A 17,566-nucleotide genomic window follows, 5' to 3' on the forward strand; every position below is an offset into this window, starting at 1 on the left:
GCACTGGGGAACAGTGTCTTCAAGCATACCCTTGGGGAACCAGGCAGCACCCCATTGTATTTATGCCTTACCCCGGTATTCAGGCTCTGCGGGGGTGGACTTTACTTTCCTAGGCTTCTCGTGGGACATTTATGGAACCAACTAATAATCAAAATTGTAGCGACGATAGCTTTCGTATTTACGGATTAACGAAATTTCTCTGGAGAGATGTAAAAGGAGTTTTTCCAGAGTTTTATTCGAAGGGAGGAAGAAAAGAGATCTCTTGATGTGGTTTTCAAATGCCAAAAGTGGTCCTTCTGTCAAATTTGTCCTTGAGAATAGTAAGTTGATCTAGCAATTCCATATTGTCTTCCCAAATTTTTTTCCTACTTCTTCCTAATCTTTGAATATCCATTTTCCAATGAGGTTCTGATTTTTTGTTTTTTTTCTCATTTTAATTCATTAACTTTTTGAAACGTTCAAATTTATTTAAACTGTCAATTTTCACAGTTCACACAATGGGAGAAATGAAATTGACAGGCAATTGCCTAAAGGGATCACGTCCAATTCTCTCCTTCGATGTGAACTTCTCCACAAATCCTCACTACGCCCTCCTGTAAGAGTTGGTCGCCCAGATATTTGGTGTGCCCAACAACCACCCCAAAAGCAAGTCCTTCTTCGACCACGTCTACACATTCAGCGTCCTGGACAACAGGAAATGGTTCAGAAACTACGAGATCCTGAGTGAAGATGGAGGATTGGCAGAGATAGGCCCCAGATTTGTTTTGAATCCAGTGAAAATATTCGCCGGGAGTTTCGCAGGAGAAACCCTCTGGGACAACTCCTTCTACATCTCTCCAGCGAAATTTCGTCAAGCCGTAAATAAGAAAGGTGGTGGAAAGTACATAAATAGAGTCGATCAGAAGATGGCACAGAAGACGAACAAGCCTGAGGTCTCGTACTCGTTTAATCCATCGTATGATATATTCAAAGGAGAACAATTGGTGAAGGCCAAGGAGCTGGAGTCTGGAGAGTCAATGGAGCCACAGACGAACCAGCGGACTGCGGAGACGGGTGAGGAAACTGCGGATCCCTTCGAAGGAAAATCTGTAGCCGAGAGGAAGGAACGTGAGAAAAGAGCTCTCAGGAACTTCGAAAAAATGGCTAAGAAGTCCACCAAGTCCAAAACACTGGGGTCGAAGGTGATAAAGAAGAAGAAAGGGGGAAAAATAAAATTGGAATATGAATTTGTTATTTGGGTGGGTGAATAAAAAAAGTATTTTAGATTTTTGTCTTGTTCTTTAAGGTAGTGTCATTCAGGGAATTTTTTCCCCGCCGTCCCGTCAGGAAGACGCAAGGCATCGCCGCGGACGAGAGTACCCAAGTCAAGGTGAAAGTTATCGTGCCGAGGGCTGAATGGCACTGGGGAACAGTGTCTTCAAGGATACCCTTGGGGAACCAGGCAGCACCCCATTGTATTTATGCCTTACCCCGGTATTCAGGCTCTGCGGGGGTGGACTTTACTTTCCTAGGCTTCTCGTGGGACATTTATGGAACCAACTAATAATCAAAATTGTAGCGACGATAGCTTTCGTATTTACGGATTAACGAAATTTCTCTGGAGAGATGTAAAAGGAGTTTTTCCAGAGTTTGATTCGAAGGGAGGAAGAAAAGAGATCTCTTGATGTGGTTTTCAAATGCCAAAAGTGGTCCTTCTGCCAAATTTGTCCTTGAGAATAGTAAGTTGATCTAGCAATTCCATATTGTCTTCCCAAATTTTTTTCCTACTTCTTCCTAATCTTTGAATATCCATTTTCCAATGAGGTTCTGATTTTTTGTTTTTTTTTTCTCATTTTAATTCATTAACTTTTTGAAACGTTCACATTTATTTAAACTGTCAATTTTCACAGTTCACACAATGGGAGAAATGAAATTGACAGGCAATTGCCTAAAGGGATCACGTCCAATTCTCTCCTTCGATGTGAACTTCTCCACAAATCCTCACTACGCCCTCCTGCAAGAGTTGGTCGCCCAGATATTTGGTGTGCCCAACAACCACCCCAAAAGCAAGTCCTTCTTCGACCACGTCTACACATTCAGCGTCCTGGACAACAGGAAATGATTCAGAAACTACGAGATCCTGAGTGAAGATGGAGGATTGGCAGAGATAGGCCCCAGATTTGTTTTGAATCCAGTGAAAATATTCGCCGGGAGTTTCGCAGGAGAAACCCTCTGGGACAACTCCTTCTACATCTCTCCAGCGAAATTTCGTCAAGCCGTAAATAAGAAAGCTGGTGGAAAGTACATAAATAGAGTCGAGCAGAAGATGGCACAGAAGACGAACAAGCCTGAGGTCTCGTACTCGTTTAATCCATCGTATGATATATTCAAAGGAGAACAATTGGTGAAGGCCAAGGAGCTGGAGTCTGGAGAGTCAATGGAGCCACAGACGAACCAGCGGACTGCGGAGACGGGTGAGGAAACTGCGGATCCCTTCGAAGGAAAATCTGTAGCCGAGAGGAAGGAACGTGAGAAAAGAGCTCTCAGGAACTTCGAAAAAATGGCTAAGAAGTCCACCAAGTCCAAAACACTGGGGTCGAAGGTGATAAAGAAGAAGAAAGGGGGAAAAATAAAATTGGAATATGAATTTGTTATGTGGGTGGGTGAATAAAAAAAGTATTTTAGATTTTTGTCTTGTTCTTTAAGGTAGTGTCATTCAGGGAATTTTTTCTCCGCCGTCCCGTCAGGAAGACGCAAGGCATCGCCGCGGACGAGAGTACCCAAGTCAAGGTGAAAGTTATCGTGCCGAGGGCTGAATGGCACTGGGGAACAGTGTCTTCAACGATACCCTTGGGGAACCAGGCAGCACCCCATTGTATTTATGCCTTACCCCGGTATTCAGGCTCTGCGGCGGTGGACTTTACTTTCCTAGGCTTCTCGTGGGACATTTATGGAACCAACTAATAATCAAAATTGTAACGACGATAGCTTTCGTATTTACGGATTAACGAAATTTATCTGGAGAGATGTAAAAGGAGTTTTTCCAGAGTTTTATTCGAAGGGAGGAAGAAAAGAGATCTCTTGATGTGGTTTTCAAATGCCAAAAGTGGTCCTTCTGTCAAATTTGTCCTTGAGAATAGTAAGTTGATCTAGCAATTCCATATTGTCTTCCCAAATTTTTTTCCTACTTCTTCCTAATCTTTGAATATCCATTTTCCAATGAGGTTCTGATTTTTTGTTTTTTTTCTCATTTTAATTCATTAACTTTTTGAAACGTTCAAATTTATTTAAACTGTCAATTTTCACAGTTCACACAATGGGAGAAATGAAATTGACAGGCAATTGCCTAAAGGGATCACGTCCAATTCTCTCCTTCGATTTGAACTTCTCCACAAATCCTCACTACGCCCTCCTGCAAGAGTTGGTCGCCCAGATATTTGGTGTGCCCAACAACCACCCCAAAAGCAAGTCCTTCTTCGACCACGTCTACACATTCAGCGTCCTGGACAACAGGAAATGGTTCAGAAACTACGAGATCCTGAGTGAAGATGGAGGATTGGCAGAGATAGGCCCCAGATTTGTTTTGAATCCAGTGAAAATATTCGCCGGGAGTTTCGCAGGAGAAACCCTCTGGGACAACTCCTTCTACATCTCTCCAGCGAAATTTCGTCAAGCCGTAAATAAGAAAGGTGGTGGAAAGTACATAAATAGAGTCGATCAGAAGATGGCACAGAAGACGAACAAGCCTGAGGTCTCGTACTCGTTTAATCCATCGTATGATATATTCAAAGGAGAACAATTGGTGAAGGCCAAGGAGCTGGAGTCTGGAGAGTCAATGGAGCCACAGACGAACCAGCGGACTGCGGAGACGGGTGAGGAAACTGCGGATCCCTTCGAAGGAAAATCTGTAGCCGAGAGGAAGGAACGTGAGAAAAGAGCTCTCAGGAACTTCGAAAAAATGGCTAAGAAGTCCACCAAGTCCAAAACACTGGGGTCGAAGGTGATAAAGAAGAAGAAAGGGGGAAAAATAAAATTGGAAAATGAATTTGTTATTTGGGTGGGTGAATAAAAAAAGTATTTTAGATTTTTGTCTTGTTCTTTAAGGTAGTGTCATTCAGGGAATTTTTTCCCCGCCGTCCCGTCAGGAAGACGCAAGGCATCGCCGCGGACGAGAGTACCCAAGTCAAGGTGAAAGTTATCGTGCCGAGGGCTGAATGGCACTGGGGAACAGTGTCTTCAACGATACCCTTGGGGAACCAGGCAGCACCCCATTGTATTTATGCCTTACCCCGGTATTCAGGCTCTGCGGGGGTGGACTTTACTTTCCTAGGCTTCTCGTGGGACATTTATGGAACCAACTAATAATCAAAATTGTAACGACGATAGCTTTCGTATTTACGGATTACCGAAATTTATCTGGAGAGATGTAAAAGGAGTTTTTCCAGAGTTTTATTCGAAGGGAGGAAGAAAAGAGATCTCTTGATGTGGTTTTCAAATGCCAAAAGTGGTCCTTCTGCCAAATTTGTCCTTGAGAATAGTAAGTAGATCTAGCAATTCCATATTGTCTTCCCAAATTTTTTTCCTACTTCTTCCTAATCTTTGAATATCCATTTTCCAATGAGGTTCTGATTTTTTGTTTTTTTTCTCATTTTAATTCATTAACTTTTTGAAACGTTCAAATTTATTTAAACTGTCAATTTTCACAGTTCACACAATGGGAGAAATGAAATTGACAGGCAATTACCTAAAGGGATCACGTCCAATTCTCTCCTTCGATGAGAACTTCTCCACAAATCCTCACTACGTCCTCCTGCAAGAGTTGGTCGCCCAGATATTTGGTGTGCCCAACAACCACCCCAAAAGCAAGTCCTTCTTCGACCACGTCTACACATTCAGCGTCCTGGACAACAGGAAATGGTTCAGAAACTACGAGATCCTGAGTGAAGATGGAGGATTGGCAGAGATAGGCCCCAGATTTGTTTTGAATCCAGTGAAAATATTCGCCGGGAGTTTCGCAGGAGAAACCATCTGGGACAACTCCTTCTACATCTCTCCAGCGAAATTTCGTCAAGCCGTAAATAAGAAAGCTGGTGGAAAGTACATAAATAGAGTCGAGCAGAAGATGGCACAGAAGACGAACAAGCCTGAGGTCTCGTACTCGTTTAATCCATCGTATGATATATTCAAAGGAGAACAATTGGTGAAGGCCAAGGAGCTGGAGTCTGGAGAGTCAATGGAGCCACAGACGAACCAGCGGACTGCGGAGACGGGTGAGGAAACTGCGGATCCCTTCGAAGGAAAATCTGTAGCCGAGATGAAGGAACGTGAGAAAAGAGCTCTGAGGAACTTCGAAAAAATGGCTAAGAAGTCCACCAAGTCCAAAACACTGGGGTCGAAGGTGATAAAGAAGAAGAAAGGGGGAAAAATAAAATTGGAAAATGAGTTTGTTATTTGTGTGGGTGAATAAAAAAAGTATTTTAGATTTTTGTCTTGTTCTTTAAGGTTGTGTCATTAAGGGAAATTTTTCCCCGCCGTCCCGTCAGGAAGACGCAAGGCATCGCCGCGGACGAGAGTACCCAAGTCAAGGTGAAAGTTATCGTGCCGAGGGCTGAATGGCACTGGGGAACAGTGTCTTCAACGATACCCTTGGGGAACCAGGCAGCACCCCATTGTATTTATGCCTTACCCCGGTATTCAGGCTCTGCGGGGGTGGACTTTACTTTCCTAGGCTTCTCGTGGGACATTTATGGAACCAACTAATAATCAAAATTGTAACGACGATAGCTTTCGTATTTACGGATTAACGAAATTTATCTGGAGAGATGTAAAAGGAGTTTTTCCAGAGTTTTATTCGAAGGGAGGAAGAAAAGAGATCTCTTGATGTGGTTTTCAAATGCCAAAAGTGGTCCTTCTGTCAAATTTGTCCTTGAGAATAGTAAGTTGATCTAGCAATTCCATATTGTCTTCCCAAATTTTTTTCCTACTTCTTCCTAATCTTTGAATATCCATTTTCCAATGAGGTTCTGATTTTTTGTTTTTTTTCTCATTTTAATTCATTAACTTTTTGAAACGTTCAAATTTATTTAAACTGTCAATTTTCACAGTTCACACAATGGGAGAAATGAAATTGACAGGCAATTGCCTAAAGGGATCACGTCCAATTCTCTCCTTCGATGTGAACTTCTCCACAAATCCTCACTACGCCCTCCTGCAAGAGTTGGTCGCCCAGATATTTGGTGTGCCCAACAACCGACCCAAAAGCAAGTCCTTCTTCGACCACGTCTACACATTCAGCGTCCTGGACAACAGGAAATGGTTCAGAAACTACGAGATCCTGAGTGAAGATGGAGGATTGGCAGAGATAGGCCCCAGATTTGTTTTGAATCCAGTGAAAATATTCGCCGGGAGTTTCGCAGGAGAAACCCTCTGGGACAACTCCTTCTACATCTCTCCAGCGAAATTTCGTCAAGCCGTAAATAAGAAAGGTGGTGGAAAGTACATAAATAGAGTCGATCAGAAGATGGCACAGAAGACGAACAAGCCTGAGGTCTCGTACTCGTTTAATCCATCGTATGATATATTCAAAGGAGAACAATTGGTGAAGGCCAAGGAGCTGGAGTCTGGAGAGTCAATGGAGCCACAGACGAACCAGCGGACTGCGGAGACGGGTGAGGAAACTGCGGATCCCTTCGAAGGAAAATCTGTAGCCGAGAGGAAGGAACGTGAGAAAAGAGCTCTCAGGAACTTCGAAAAAATGGCTAAGAAGTCCACCAAGTCCAAAACACTGGGGTCGAAGGTGATAAAGAAGAAGAAAGGGGGAAAAATAAAATTGGAAAATGAATTTGTTATTTGGGTGGGTGAATAAAAAAAGTATTTTAGATTTTTGTCTTGTTCTTTAAGGTAGTGTCATTCAGGGAATTTTTTCCCCGCCGTCCCGTCAGGAAGACGCAAGGCATCGCCGCGGACGAGAGTACCCAAGTCAAGGTGAAAGTTATCGTGCCGAGGGCTGAATGGCACTGGGGAACAGTGTCTTCAACGATACCCTTGGGGAACCAGGCAGCACCCCATTGTATTTATGCCTTACCCCGGTATTCAGGCTCTGCGGGGGTGGACTTTACTTTCCTAGGCTTCTCGTGGGACATTTATGGAACCAACTAATAATCAAAATTGTAACGACGATAGCTTTCGTATTTACGGATTACCGAAATTTATCTGGAGAGATGTAAAAGGAGTTTTTCCAGAGTTTTATTCGAAGGGAGGAAGAAAAGAGATCTCTTGATGTGGTTTTCAAATGCCAAAAGTGGTCCTTCTGCCAAATTTGTCCTTGAGAATAGTAAGTTGATCTAGCAATTCCATATTGTCTTCCCAAATTTTTTTCCTACTTCTTCCTAATCTTTGAATATCCATTTTCCAATGAGGTTCTGATTTTTTGTTTTTTTTCTCATTTTAATTCATTAACTTTTTGAAACGTTCAAATTTATTTAAACTGTCAATTTTCACAGTTCACACAATGGGAGAAATGAAATTGACAGGCAATTGCCTAAAGGGATCACGTCCAATTCTCTCCTTCGATGAGAACTTCTCCACAAATCCTCACTACGTCCTCCTGCTAGAGTTGGTCGCCCAGATATTTGGTGTGCCCAACAACCACCCCAAAAGCAAGTCCTTCTTCGACCACGTCTACACATTCAGCGTCCTGGACAACAGGATATGGTTCAGAAACTACGAGATCCTGACTGAAGATGGAGGATTGGCAGAGATAGGCCCCAGATTTGTTTTGAATCCAGTGAAAATATTCGCCGGGAGTTTCGCAGGAGAAACCCTCTGGGACAACTCCTTCAACATCTCTCCAGCGAAATTTCGTCAAGCCGTAAATAAGAAAGCTGGAGGAAAGCACATAAATAGAGTCGAGCAGAAGATGGCACAGAAGACGAACAAGCCTGAGGTCTCGTACTCGTTTAATCCATTGTATGATATATTCAAAGGAGAACAATTGGTGAAGGCCAAGGAGCTGGAGGCCGGAGAGTCAATGGAGCCACAGACGAACCAGCGGACTGCGGAGACTGGTGAGGAAACTGCGGATCCCTTCGAAGGAAAATCTGTAGCCGAGATGAAGGAACGCGAGAAAAGAGCTCTGAGGAACTTCGAAAAAATGGCTAAGAAGTCCACCAAGTCCAAAACACTGGGGTCGAAGGTGATAAAGAAGAAGAAAGGGGGAAAAATAACATTGGAAAATGAATTTGTTATTTGGGTGGGTGAATAAAAAAAGTATTTCAGATTTTTGTCTTGTTTTTTAAGGTCTTGTCATTCAGGGAATTTTTTCCCCGCCGTCCCGTCAGGAAGACGCAAGGCATCGCCGCGGACGAGAGTACCCAAGTCAAGGTGAAAGTCATCGTGCCGAGGGCTGAATGGCACTGGGGAACAGTGTCTTCAACGATACCCTTGGGGAACCAGGCAGCACCCCATTGTATTTATGCCTTACCCCGGTATTCAGGCTCTGCGGGGGTGGACTTTACTTTCCTAGGCTTCTAGTGGGACATTTATGGAACCATCTAATAATCGAAATTGTAACGACGATAGCTTTCGTATTTACGGATTAACGAAATTTCTCTGGAGAGATGTAAAAGGAGTTTTTCCAGAGTTTTATTCGAAGGGAGGAAGAAAAGAGATCTCTTGATGTGGTTTTCAAATGCCAAAAGTGGTCCTTCTGCCAAATTTGTCCTTGAGAATAGTAAGTTGATCTAGCAATTCCATATTGTCTTCCCAAATTTTTTTCCTACTTCTTCCTAATCTTTGAATATCCATTTTCCAATGAGGTTCTGATTTTTTGTTTTTTTTTTTCTCATTTTAATTCATTAACTTTTTGAAACGTTCACATTTATTTAAACTGTCAATTTTCACAGTTCACACAATGGGAGAAATGAAATTGACAGGCAATTGCCTAAAGGGATCACGTCCAATTCTCTCCTTCGATGTGAACTTCTCCACAAATCCTCACTACGCCCTCCTGCAAGAGTTGGTCGCCCAGATATTTGGTGTGCCCAACAACCACCCCAAAAGCAAGTCCTTCTTCGACCACGTCTACACATTCAGCGTCCTGGACAACAGGAAATGGTTCAGAAACTACGAGATCCTGAGTGAAGATGGAGGATTGGCAGAGATAGGCCCCAGATTTGTTTTGAATCCAGTGAAAATATTCGCCGGGAGTTTCGCAGGAGAAACCCTCTGGGACAACTCCTTCTACATCTCTCCAGCGAAATTTCGTCAAGCCGTAAATAAGAAAGCTGGTGGAAAGTACATAAATAGAGTCGAGCAGAAGATGGCACAGAAGACGAACAAGCCTGAGGTCTCGTACTCGTTTAATCCATCGTATGATATATTCAAAGGAGAACAATTGGTGAAGGCCAAGGAGCTGGAGTCTGGAGAGTCAATGGAGCCACAGACGAACCAGCGGACTGCGGAGACGAGTGAGGAAACTGCGGATCCCTTCGAAGGAAAATCTGTAGCCGAGATGAAGGAACGTGAGAAAAGAGCTCTGAGGAACTTCGAAAAAATGGCTAAGAAGTCCACCAAGTCCAAAACACTGGGGTCGAAGGTGATAAAGAAGAAGAAAGGGGGAAAAATAAAATTGGAAAATGAGTTTGTGTTGAGGCGACAGCCTCATATGGGCTGAGGGTGGCAGCACCTCCTGGACGAGGTCTGCCTGACCGGCCGCGCTGGCATCCAGGTGCGTGACTACGCACCTGAGGCGCTGCCCTTATCACCGTTTCCGGTGATTTATCTGGAACGTTCGATTTCGATCTCGAACGTTCCATACATCCGGAGGGATTTCTCTCGCACGTTCCATGAACTCACTTCTCAACGTGCTCTCGTGGCGACCTATCTCTACGTTACATCTCTGTCGCCAAAGTTGTCTCTACCGCGTGTAATATTAACGTGTTCGTTCGCGGCTCGTGTGCAAGGCACAACTGTGTAATTGTAGTTTTTTAATAATTGTTAATCACGAGTGACGTAGAAATAAACAGTTTTCTATAGTGACAAATAGTGCGTCTCGTGTCACAGTTATTCTCCCCCCTTAACCCGCATCCCCCTCTCTACCGGTTTTTTGTGCGCTCTCGCCGGAACATTTGGTCCTTCGAGCCGGATCGGGTTATCGGGAAGAGTTTTCAAGTTTTTTAGTGGTGCACATTTCGCGGGTGAGAAAACGCGGGAACCCGGACCTGCGTGTGGTGCGCCCCGCCTCCATCGACGTCACCGACGCCCCGCCCACAGCGACGCCTGCCGCTCCGCCCCTCTCTACACGTACCGGTCGCCGCCCACGGACCGACGGTCGAGGTTTTGGGGCTACGCTTTTACCGACGGGAGGCACGCTAACCGACTGGAGCATCCCTACACCCCCTCAGATCTCAGGAAAGTCAATAATTAATAATTCTACGGTTTTCTATTGATCTTTGCCTGTCAATATATTAATAATTAATTAATATTAATTAATTAATATTGCTGACCCTACTGCTATCGCTACCGGGGGTGTTTCGGTGTGCTTTATTACTGCGTGCGCTCAATTTGTTGTGGAATTCTCCGCCTGGGTTCTTATTTTCTTCTTTCTTTATTTGTTTATTGTTCCCTAACAAAGGGGAACTATCGGTGTTTCTCTCTGCTCGGGCTGCGGGCTGTTTTTTTTGAGGGAAAGGTTCCTCATTCCTGCTTGAGCATGGCGTTTAAGGGGAAAATTTTACTCCAGGCTAGCAGGGCTAGGTTTATCGAGAGTCTGAGAGCGGAGTCAGCCTCCGAAAGCGTGCAGGCTCTCACGGTGGCTGAGCTCCAATCCAAGCTCGACATGCTGGAGAACCATTGGAGCCTGTTCGACACTCTACATGTGAAGCTGCTGACTGCCAAAGATAATGAGGAGGTGCTGGAACACGCTTACGTCACGGAGGAGGTGTACGACAAGTGCCTGGTGATGTACTCCGCAGCGCGCAGCAAGTTCATGGGATTGATCAAGGGTCTGGATGAGTCCATCGACCTCTCCGAGTCATTCCGTCGGCCATCTGCTCCGTCTCCACCGGCGTCTGTGGCTCATCGGCAGTTGCCTAAGATCTCGCTGCCAACATTCTCAGGGGCCTTCTCGGAGTGGATACCGTACAAGGATCTGTTCCTCTCCATGGTGGTCGGGAGTTCGGCGTTAAGTACTGTGGAGAAGTTCCACTATCTGCTGACGTCTCTCACGGGTGAGCCTAAGCAGCTGGTCTCCACCTTGCCCGTGACCGAGGACGCGTTCCTGCCAGCGTGGAACGCCCTCTTGGCTCGTTACGAGAACAAGAGGCGGCTCATCTCTATCCAGCTGGGGAAGCTTCACGCGGCGCCGAGGGTCATTAACCGCACCGCCAGGGAGTACAACGCGCTTCTCAACTCCGTGGCTGAGGCGGTCACCGCGCTGGAGTCTCTCGGTCGTCCGGTGGAGCATTGGGACGATATGCTCGTCCACCTCGTTTCGACGCGGCTGGACGCCAAGATGCTGGAGGCTTGGGAGATTGAACTCGGCTCATCAACGGAGTTTCCCACGTACGCCGCTCTCAGGGAGTTCGTGCTCGGTAGGGCCTTGGCCAGGGAGACGATGGAGATGCACGCCTCGGAGCCGCCCTCGACTGCGTCATCGAACCCTCACCAGGCTTCGAAGCCTCGGCCATCGAAGGGCCAGCCCTCAAATCAGACTGTGACGGTCTACGCTCCAGGCCAGCCTGCTCGGGTCTACAGTGCCTCGGCTGGTCCTACTTCGCAGCCTATGTCCGGGAAAGAGTCGGGGAGCCACTCGTCTCGGGCTGTGAAGCCTCAACCTCAGCCTCCGTCTCAAAGTTGGGCGGACATGTGCTTCCGGGCCTGTCCGATGTGCGAGGAGGAGCATTCGTTGGACAGGTGCTCCAAATTCAAGGCTCTGTCTCCTACCGAGAGGAGATCATTCGTCGTTCTCAAGCATCGATGCTTCAACTGCCTGGGGAAGCATAATAGGGAGAGTTGCCGGAGCCTCAACAAGACCTGCGTTGTGTGTCGGCAGAATCACCACTCGATGATTCACATTAATCGTCCTCAGCCAACACCTCAAGGATACTCTCAGCCTCGTGACAGCCAGAAGGTTGTTAAGACGATGCAGGAGCCTCAGCCCGGCCCATCTATACAGTCCACTGCCTCTAGGGCTGACATGTCTCCACAGTGACATGCGATACCAACGCCTACGCCAGAGTCGTCGCCGCGCCATGACCTCTCTCTACGGCCGGCTCTGGCGAGTGCTGCTCCGTGTGTAGCCGCGATCAATCGCAAAGTCTCTCCACAGCCCAGACCAGGTGTAATTCTCGCCACGGCCCTAGCCTCGCTAGTCTTGAGGGACGGCGCTTCTCACGAGGTTAGGATGCTGCTGGATACCGGTTCTGAGCTGTCGTTTGCTACAAGGGAGCTGGTCAAGAAGCTCAGCTTGCCGATTTCTCCAGCTGTGCTGCCGGTCGTTGGTATCAGTGGTTCGACCTCGGCCTCTAATGGGTTCTCTCAATTCTCTCTCAAGTCTCTGCACTCCAGCAAGCAGATTCTTGTCAAGGCCTACGTTCTCGATAGCCTCACGTCGTCGTTGCCGTCGTTCTCTGCCTCTCAACCTCAGCAGTGGAAGCATCTCCGAGGGTTGCAGCTAGCGGATCCACACTATCTGACGTCAAGACCTGTCGATCTTCTCATTGGCGCAGATTTCTTTGGATCGATAGTGGAGCCGCAGATTATCAAGGGGCCATCCGACTCTCCTATTGCGATGCTGAGTCTCTTCGGGTGGGTAGTGCTAGGGCCCACCTCTGCAGTGACGTCGGCGGCGAGCTCGCATCACGTCTCTGTCAGCAACGAGGAACTTAGCGAGCTTCTCACCTCGTTCTGGCAGCAGGAGGAGGTATCTGCGGCGGAAGGCAAAGACGTCGCTCTCACGAGGGAGGAGGCAGAGTGTGAGGAGTTCTTCCAGCGCACCCATACCCGGGATCGGTCGGGGCGCTATATTGTGCGTCTGCCTCTCGTTCGCTCTCCCGCGGAGCTCGGGGATTCTCTAGGCCGCGCGAAGGCGTGCCTCGCGAGCCTGCTTAGGAGGCTGGAAAAGAATCAGGGATCTCTGCAGCTATATAGTGACTTTCTCAAGGAGTACGAAGAGTTGGGGCACATGGTGCGTGTTCCAGCTATGCCTGGCTCAACCGACTCTCGGATCTTGGACCGTCAACCTGGCGAGATGACCTTGGCACATGGGGCTTCGGCCTCAGGAGGGTTGAGGGTCTCCGAGGGCGGGTGGTCATATCAGGATTCCGGGCAGAGTTCGTCTACGAGGCAATCTCGCTCTTCTGCTCCTGCGTTCTACTTCCCTCATCATTGTGTTCTCCGGGAAGGTAGTGAAACTACGAAGCTGAGGGTAGTCTTCAATGGTTCCAGTAAGAGTAGCTCCGGAGTGTCTCTCAACGACATCCAGCATACTGGGGCCAAGCTGCAACGAAACATCTCTGATGTACTGCTCTGGTCTCGACAGAGCAGGTACATCTTTATGACGGACATCACGAAGATGTTCCGTCAGATCAAGGTGCATCGGGAGGACTGGCCTCTCCAACAGATTTTGTGGCGTGATTCTCGGGGCCAAATCTGCACCTATCAGCTCACCACCGTCACCTACGGGACCAAGTCTGCTCCATTTCTCGCCTGTAGGGTTCTCGACCAGCTGGTCAAGGACGAAGGGCATCGGTTCCCTCTAGCCGTTCCCCCCTTGAGCAGCGGAAGATATGTGGACGACATCTGTGGTGGAGCTGACGAGGAGGACGATCTCCACTTCGTAGCTCAGCAAGTGGCGGAGCTCTGCTGGGCTGGCGGATTCCCTCTAGCGAAGTGGCACTCGAACAGTCCGTCTCTACTTCGTGCTCTGACACCGGGAGGCTTCTCTCAGAGTCCGAAGCCGCTAGAGGACTCTACCACAAAAATTCTCGGCTTGAAGTGGGATCCAAGCGACGACCGGTTGAGGTTCTCCATCCAGCTCTCAGTTGGCGTGAAGCCATCGAAGAGGATTGTGCTGTCGGAGATTGCGCAGCTCTTCGACCCTCTAGGGCTGCTCTCACCGGTGGTGATACGGGCCAAGGCACTTCTGCAGCAACTGTGGCTGGAGAAATTGGACTGGGACGAGGAGTTGCCGGTGCATCTGGTCCAGAAGTGGGTTCGGTTCCGAGAAGAGCTGGCCCAGGTGGATCAACTCTCGATCCCGCGGTGGATGGGATATAGGAAGGATTCTCGGGTGGAAATCCATGGCTTCTCGGACGCGTCTCTACTAGCGATGTCGGCGGTGGTCTATTTGAAGGTGACGAGTGAGGATGGTGTCAGCATCTCCTTAGCTGTCGCTAAGACGAAGGTAGCTCCTCTCAAGAAGCTCACCATCCCGCGTCTGGAACTCAACGCCGCGGTTATCCTAGCGAAGCTCACAAGGTATGTGATTGAGCAGCTCAACCTTGTTGCTGTTCCGGTCCATTTATGGACGGACTCCGCTGTCGCTCTGGCGTGGATTTGCGCTCATCCTTCCAGGTGGAAGGAATATGTCCACAACAGAGTAACCGTCGTTCAGGAGCTTGTGCCAGAAGCCAATTGGAGGTACGTCAGTGGGAAGGAGAACCCGGCTGATTGTGCATCTCGGGGCATCTCGGTGGCCCAGCTTAATGGCCATCATCTGTGGTGGACGGGGCCGAAATGGCTACGCAAGGAAGCGTCCCAGTGGCCACGTGGGAGAGCAACGTTGGACCCGTCTACTGATCTCGAGGAGAAGCCGGGGTTGACGTTAACCGCTTCCCTCGGAAGATCAAGTCTCTGGGATCTCTGTTCGCGGTATTCCTCTCTCTACAAATTGCTGAGGATCACAGCAATTTGCCAGACGGTTGTGCGGAATCTGCTGCGGAAGCTGGAAAGGAGGAGGGGCATCATCGTTCCAGCTTTGTTCAGCCCTGGAAGCATGGAGGCAGCTCGGCTTTATTGGGTCAAGGCGACTCAAGCCCATCATCTCCAAGCCGAGTGTGACATCATCTCTCACGGATTGCAGTTGAAGAAGTCTCATCCGTTGACCAAGCTCACGGCCTTCATTGATCAACAAGGAGTTCTCAGGGTCGGCGGGCGGTTGAAGTTCTCTACTCTAGGGCCAGAGAGTAGGCATCAGGCCATCATCCCTCAAGGCTCAGTGCTCGCGGAGCTCATCATCAGGGACTCTCATCAGCGGACGCTGCACGGTGGGACTCAACTCACCTTGACACATCTCCGGAGGTCTTACTGGATTATTGGAGGTCGTCTACCAGTAAGATCCTTCATCCTCAAGTGCGTGGAGTGCGCACGTCATCGGGGAATTCGCGCTCAGCAGCTGATGGGACAGCTTCCAGTAGCACGTCTGGCGTCGGATCGTGCGTTCTCTAACACTGGTGTGGACTATGCCGGACCAGTGTCAATTAAGACTTGGAAGGGGCGTGGTCACAAGACCCAGAAGGGTTGGTTGGTGGTCTTCGTGTGCATGGCCACGTCCGCTCTCCATCTGGAAGCTGTCACGGACTACTCCGCGGAGGGGTTCATCGCCGCCTACAGGAGGTTCGTGAGTCGGCGGGGATACTGCAGGCACCTGTATAGTGACTGTGGGACCAACTTCATCGGGGCGGATAAGGAGCTGAAGAAGTTGTTCTCCGCTGGAGCTAAGGAGTTCCAGCATCTCTCTGCAGTGGTTCTCAAGGATGGGACGGGATGGAAGTTCAATCCCCCTGGAGCCCCTCATTTCGGGGGAAAATGGGAAGCAGCGGTCAAGTCGGTGAAGTACCACCTCGCTCGAACGGTTCGGGACACGACTCTCACGTTCGAGGAGCTCTCTACGCTGCTGTCCCAAATTGAAGCGGTCCTCAACTCCAGGCCTCTACAAGCGCTCTCGGAGGATCCTGATGATGTGTCCTGTCTCACCCCGGGACATTTCCTCATTGGAGAAGCTCCGATAGCTCTTCCGGAGCCCTCACTGGAACACCTCAACGTTGGACGACTCTCGAGATGGCAACTGATCCAGCAGAGGCTGCAGTTCTTCTGGAAGCAGTGGTCTGCAGGGTATCTGCAGCAGCTCCAGTCCATCTCCAAGTGGCATCACCCGTCCAACGAGATCAACGTCGGCAGCCTGGTTCTTCTCTACGACGAGCGGTTCCCGCCAGCGAAGTGGCCTCTTGCTCGGGTCACGGCTCTACATCCTGGAAGGGACGGTCTCTCCAGAGTTGTGACCATCAGGACCGCCTCGACGACGTTGACCAGGCCGATCTCCAAGCTGGTTCTGTTACCGATCTCCACCAGCTGACAGCTGGTCTCTATCGACTTGTTTGATGTTTGCTTAAGTGTTCCAGGTCTCTACAAACGATCTCTACTCCTTCTGTGTCAGCAACGGGGTTCCTGACGGGGGGGAGAATGTTGAGGCGACAGCCTCATATGGGCTGAGGGTGGCAGCACCTCCTGGACGAGGTCTGCCTGACCGGCCGCGCTGGCATCCAGGTGCGTGACTACGCACCTGAGGCGCTGCCCTTATCACCGTTTCCGGTGATTTATCTGGAACGTTCGATTTCGATCTCGAACGTTCCATACATCCGGAGGGATTTCTCTCGCACGTTCCATGAACTCACTTCTCAACGTGCTCTCGTGGCGACCTATCTCTACGTTACATCTCTGTCGCCAAAGTTGTCTCTACCGCGTGTAATATTAACGTGTTCGTTCGCGGCTCGTGTGCAAGGCACAACTGTGTAATTGTAGTTTTTTAATAATTGTTAATCACGAGTGACGTAGAAATAAACAGTTTTCTATAGTGACAAATAGTGCGTCTCGTGTCACAGTTATTCTCCCCCCTTAACCCGCATCCCCCTCTCTACCGGTTTTTTGTGCGCTCTCGCCGGAACAGTTTGTTATTTGTGTGGGTGAATAAAAAAAGTATTTTAGATTTTTGTCTTGTTCTTTAAGGTTGTGTCATTAAGGGAAATTTTTCCCCGCCGTCCCGTCAGGAAGACGCAAGGCATCGCCGCGGACGAGAGTACCCAAGTCAAGGTGAAAGTTATCGTGCCGAGGGCTGAATGGCACTGGGGAACAGTGTCTTCAAGGATACCCTTGGGGAACCAGGCAGCACCCCATTGTATTTATGCCTTACCCCGGTATTCAGGCTCTGCGGGGGTGGACTTTACTTTCCTAGGCTTCTCGTGGGACATTTATGGAACCAACTAATAATCAAAATTGTAGCGACGATAGCTTTCGTATTTACGGATTAACGAAATTTCTCTGGAGAGATGTAAAAGGAGTTTTTCCAGAGTTTTATTCGAAGGGAGGAAGAAAAGAGATCTCTTGATGTGGTTTTCAAATGCCAAAAGTGGTCCTTCTGCCAAATTTGTCCTTGAGAATAGTAAGTTGATCTAGCAATTCCATATTGTCTTCCCAAATTTTTTTCCTACTTCTTCCTAATCTTTGAATATCCATTTTCCAATGAGGTTCTGATTTTTTGTTTTTTTTTTCTCATTTTAATTCATTAACTTTTTGAAACGTTCACATTTAT

The 17,566-nt window shown here is 48.2% G+C and overlaps 2 protein-coding genes across 2 annotated transcripts in view; both read left to right on the forward strand.

Moving 5' to 3' along the window:
- Positions 1-10,690: 10,690 nt before the first annotated feature.
- LOC135171612 (uncharacterized) lies at positions 10,691-12,190 on the forward strand. The gene has a single exon (XM_064138241.1). The coding sequence runs from the start codon at positions 10,691-10,693 to the stop codon at positions 12,188-12,190; it is 1,500 nt and encodes a 499-aa protein (XP_063994311.1).
- Position 12,191: 1 nt separating this feature from the next.
- The window catches only part of LOC135171614 (uncharacterized), a 77,162-nt gene continuing 71,787 nt past the window's right edge, over positions 12,192-17,566 (forward strand). Inside the window, exons 1-3 of the mRNA XM_064138242.1 lie at positions 12,192-12,260; positions 12,308-16,306; positions 16,380-16,524. Coding sequence (XP_063994312.1) covers positions 12,192-12,260; positions 12,308-16,306; positions 16,380-16,524 — 4,213 coding nt within the window. The remainder of the gene's footprint in view (positions 12,261-12,307; positions 16,307-16,379; positions 16,525-17,566) is intronic.

The sequence above is a fragment of the Diachasmimorpha longicaudata genome, unplaced genomic scaffold, assembly GCF_034640455.1.
Source record: "Diachasmimorpha longicaudata isolate KC_UGA_2023 unplaced genomic scaffold, iyDiaLong2 ctg00000055.1, whole genome shotgun sequence".
Classification (NCBI taxonomy): domain Eukaryota; kingdom Metazoa; phylum Arthropoda; class Insecta; order Hymenoptera; family Braconidae; genus Diachasmimorpha; species Diachasmimorpha longicaudata.

Excerpts from the sequence above, each read along its gene's own strand:
- LOC135171612 (XM_064138241.1), top strand. The coding sequence starts at position 10,691 with ATGGCGTTTAAGGGGAAAATTTTACTCCAGGCTAGCAGGGCTAGGTTT.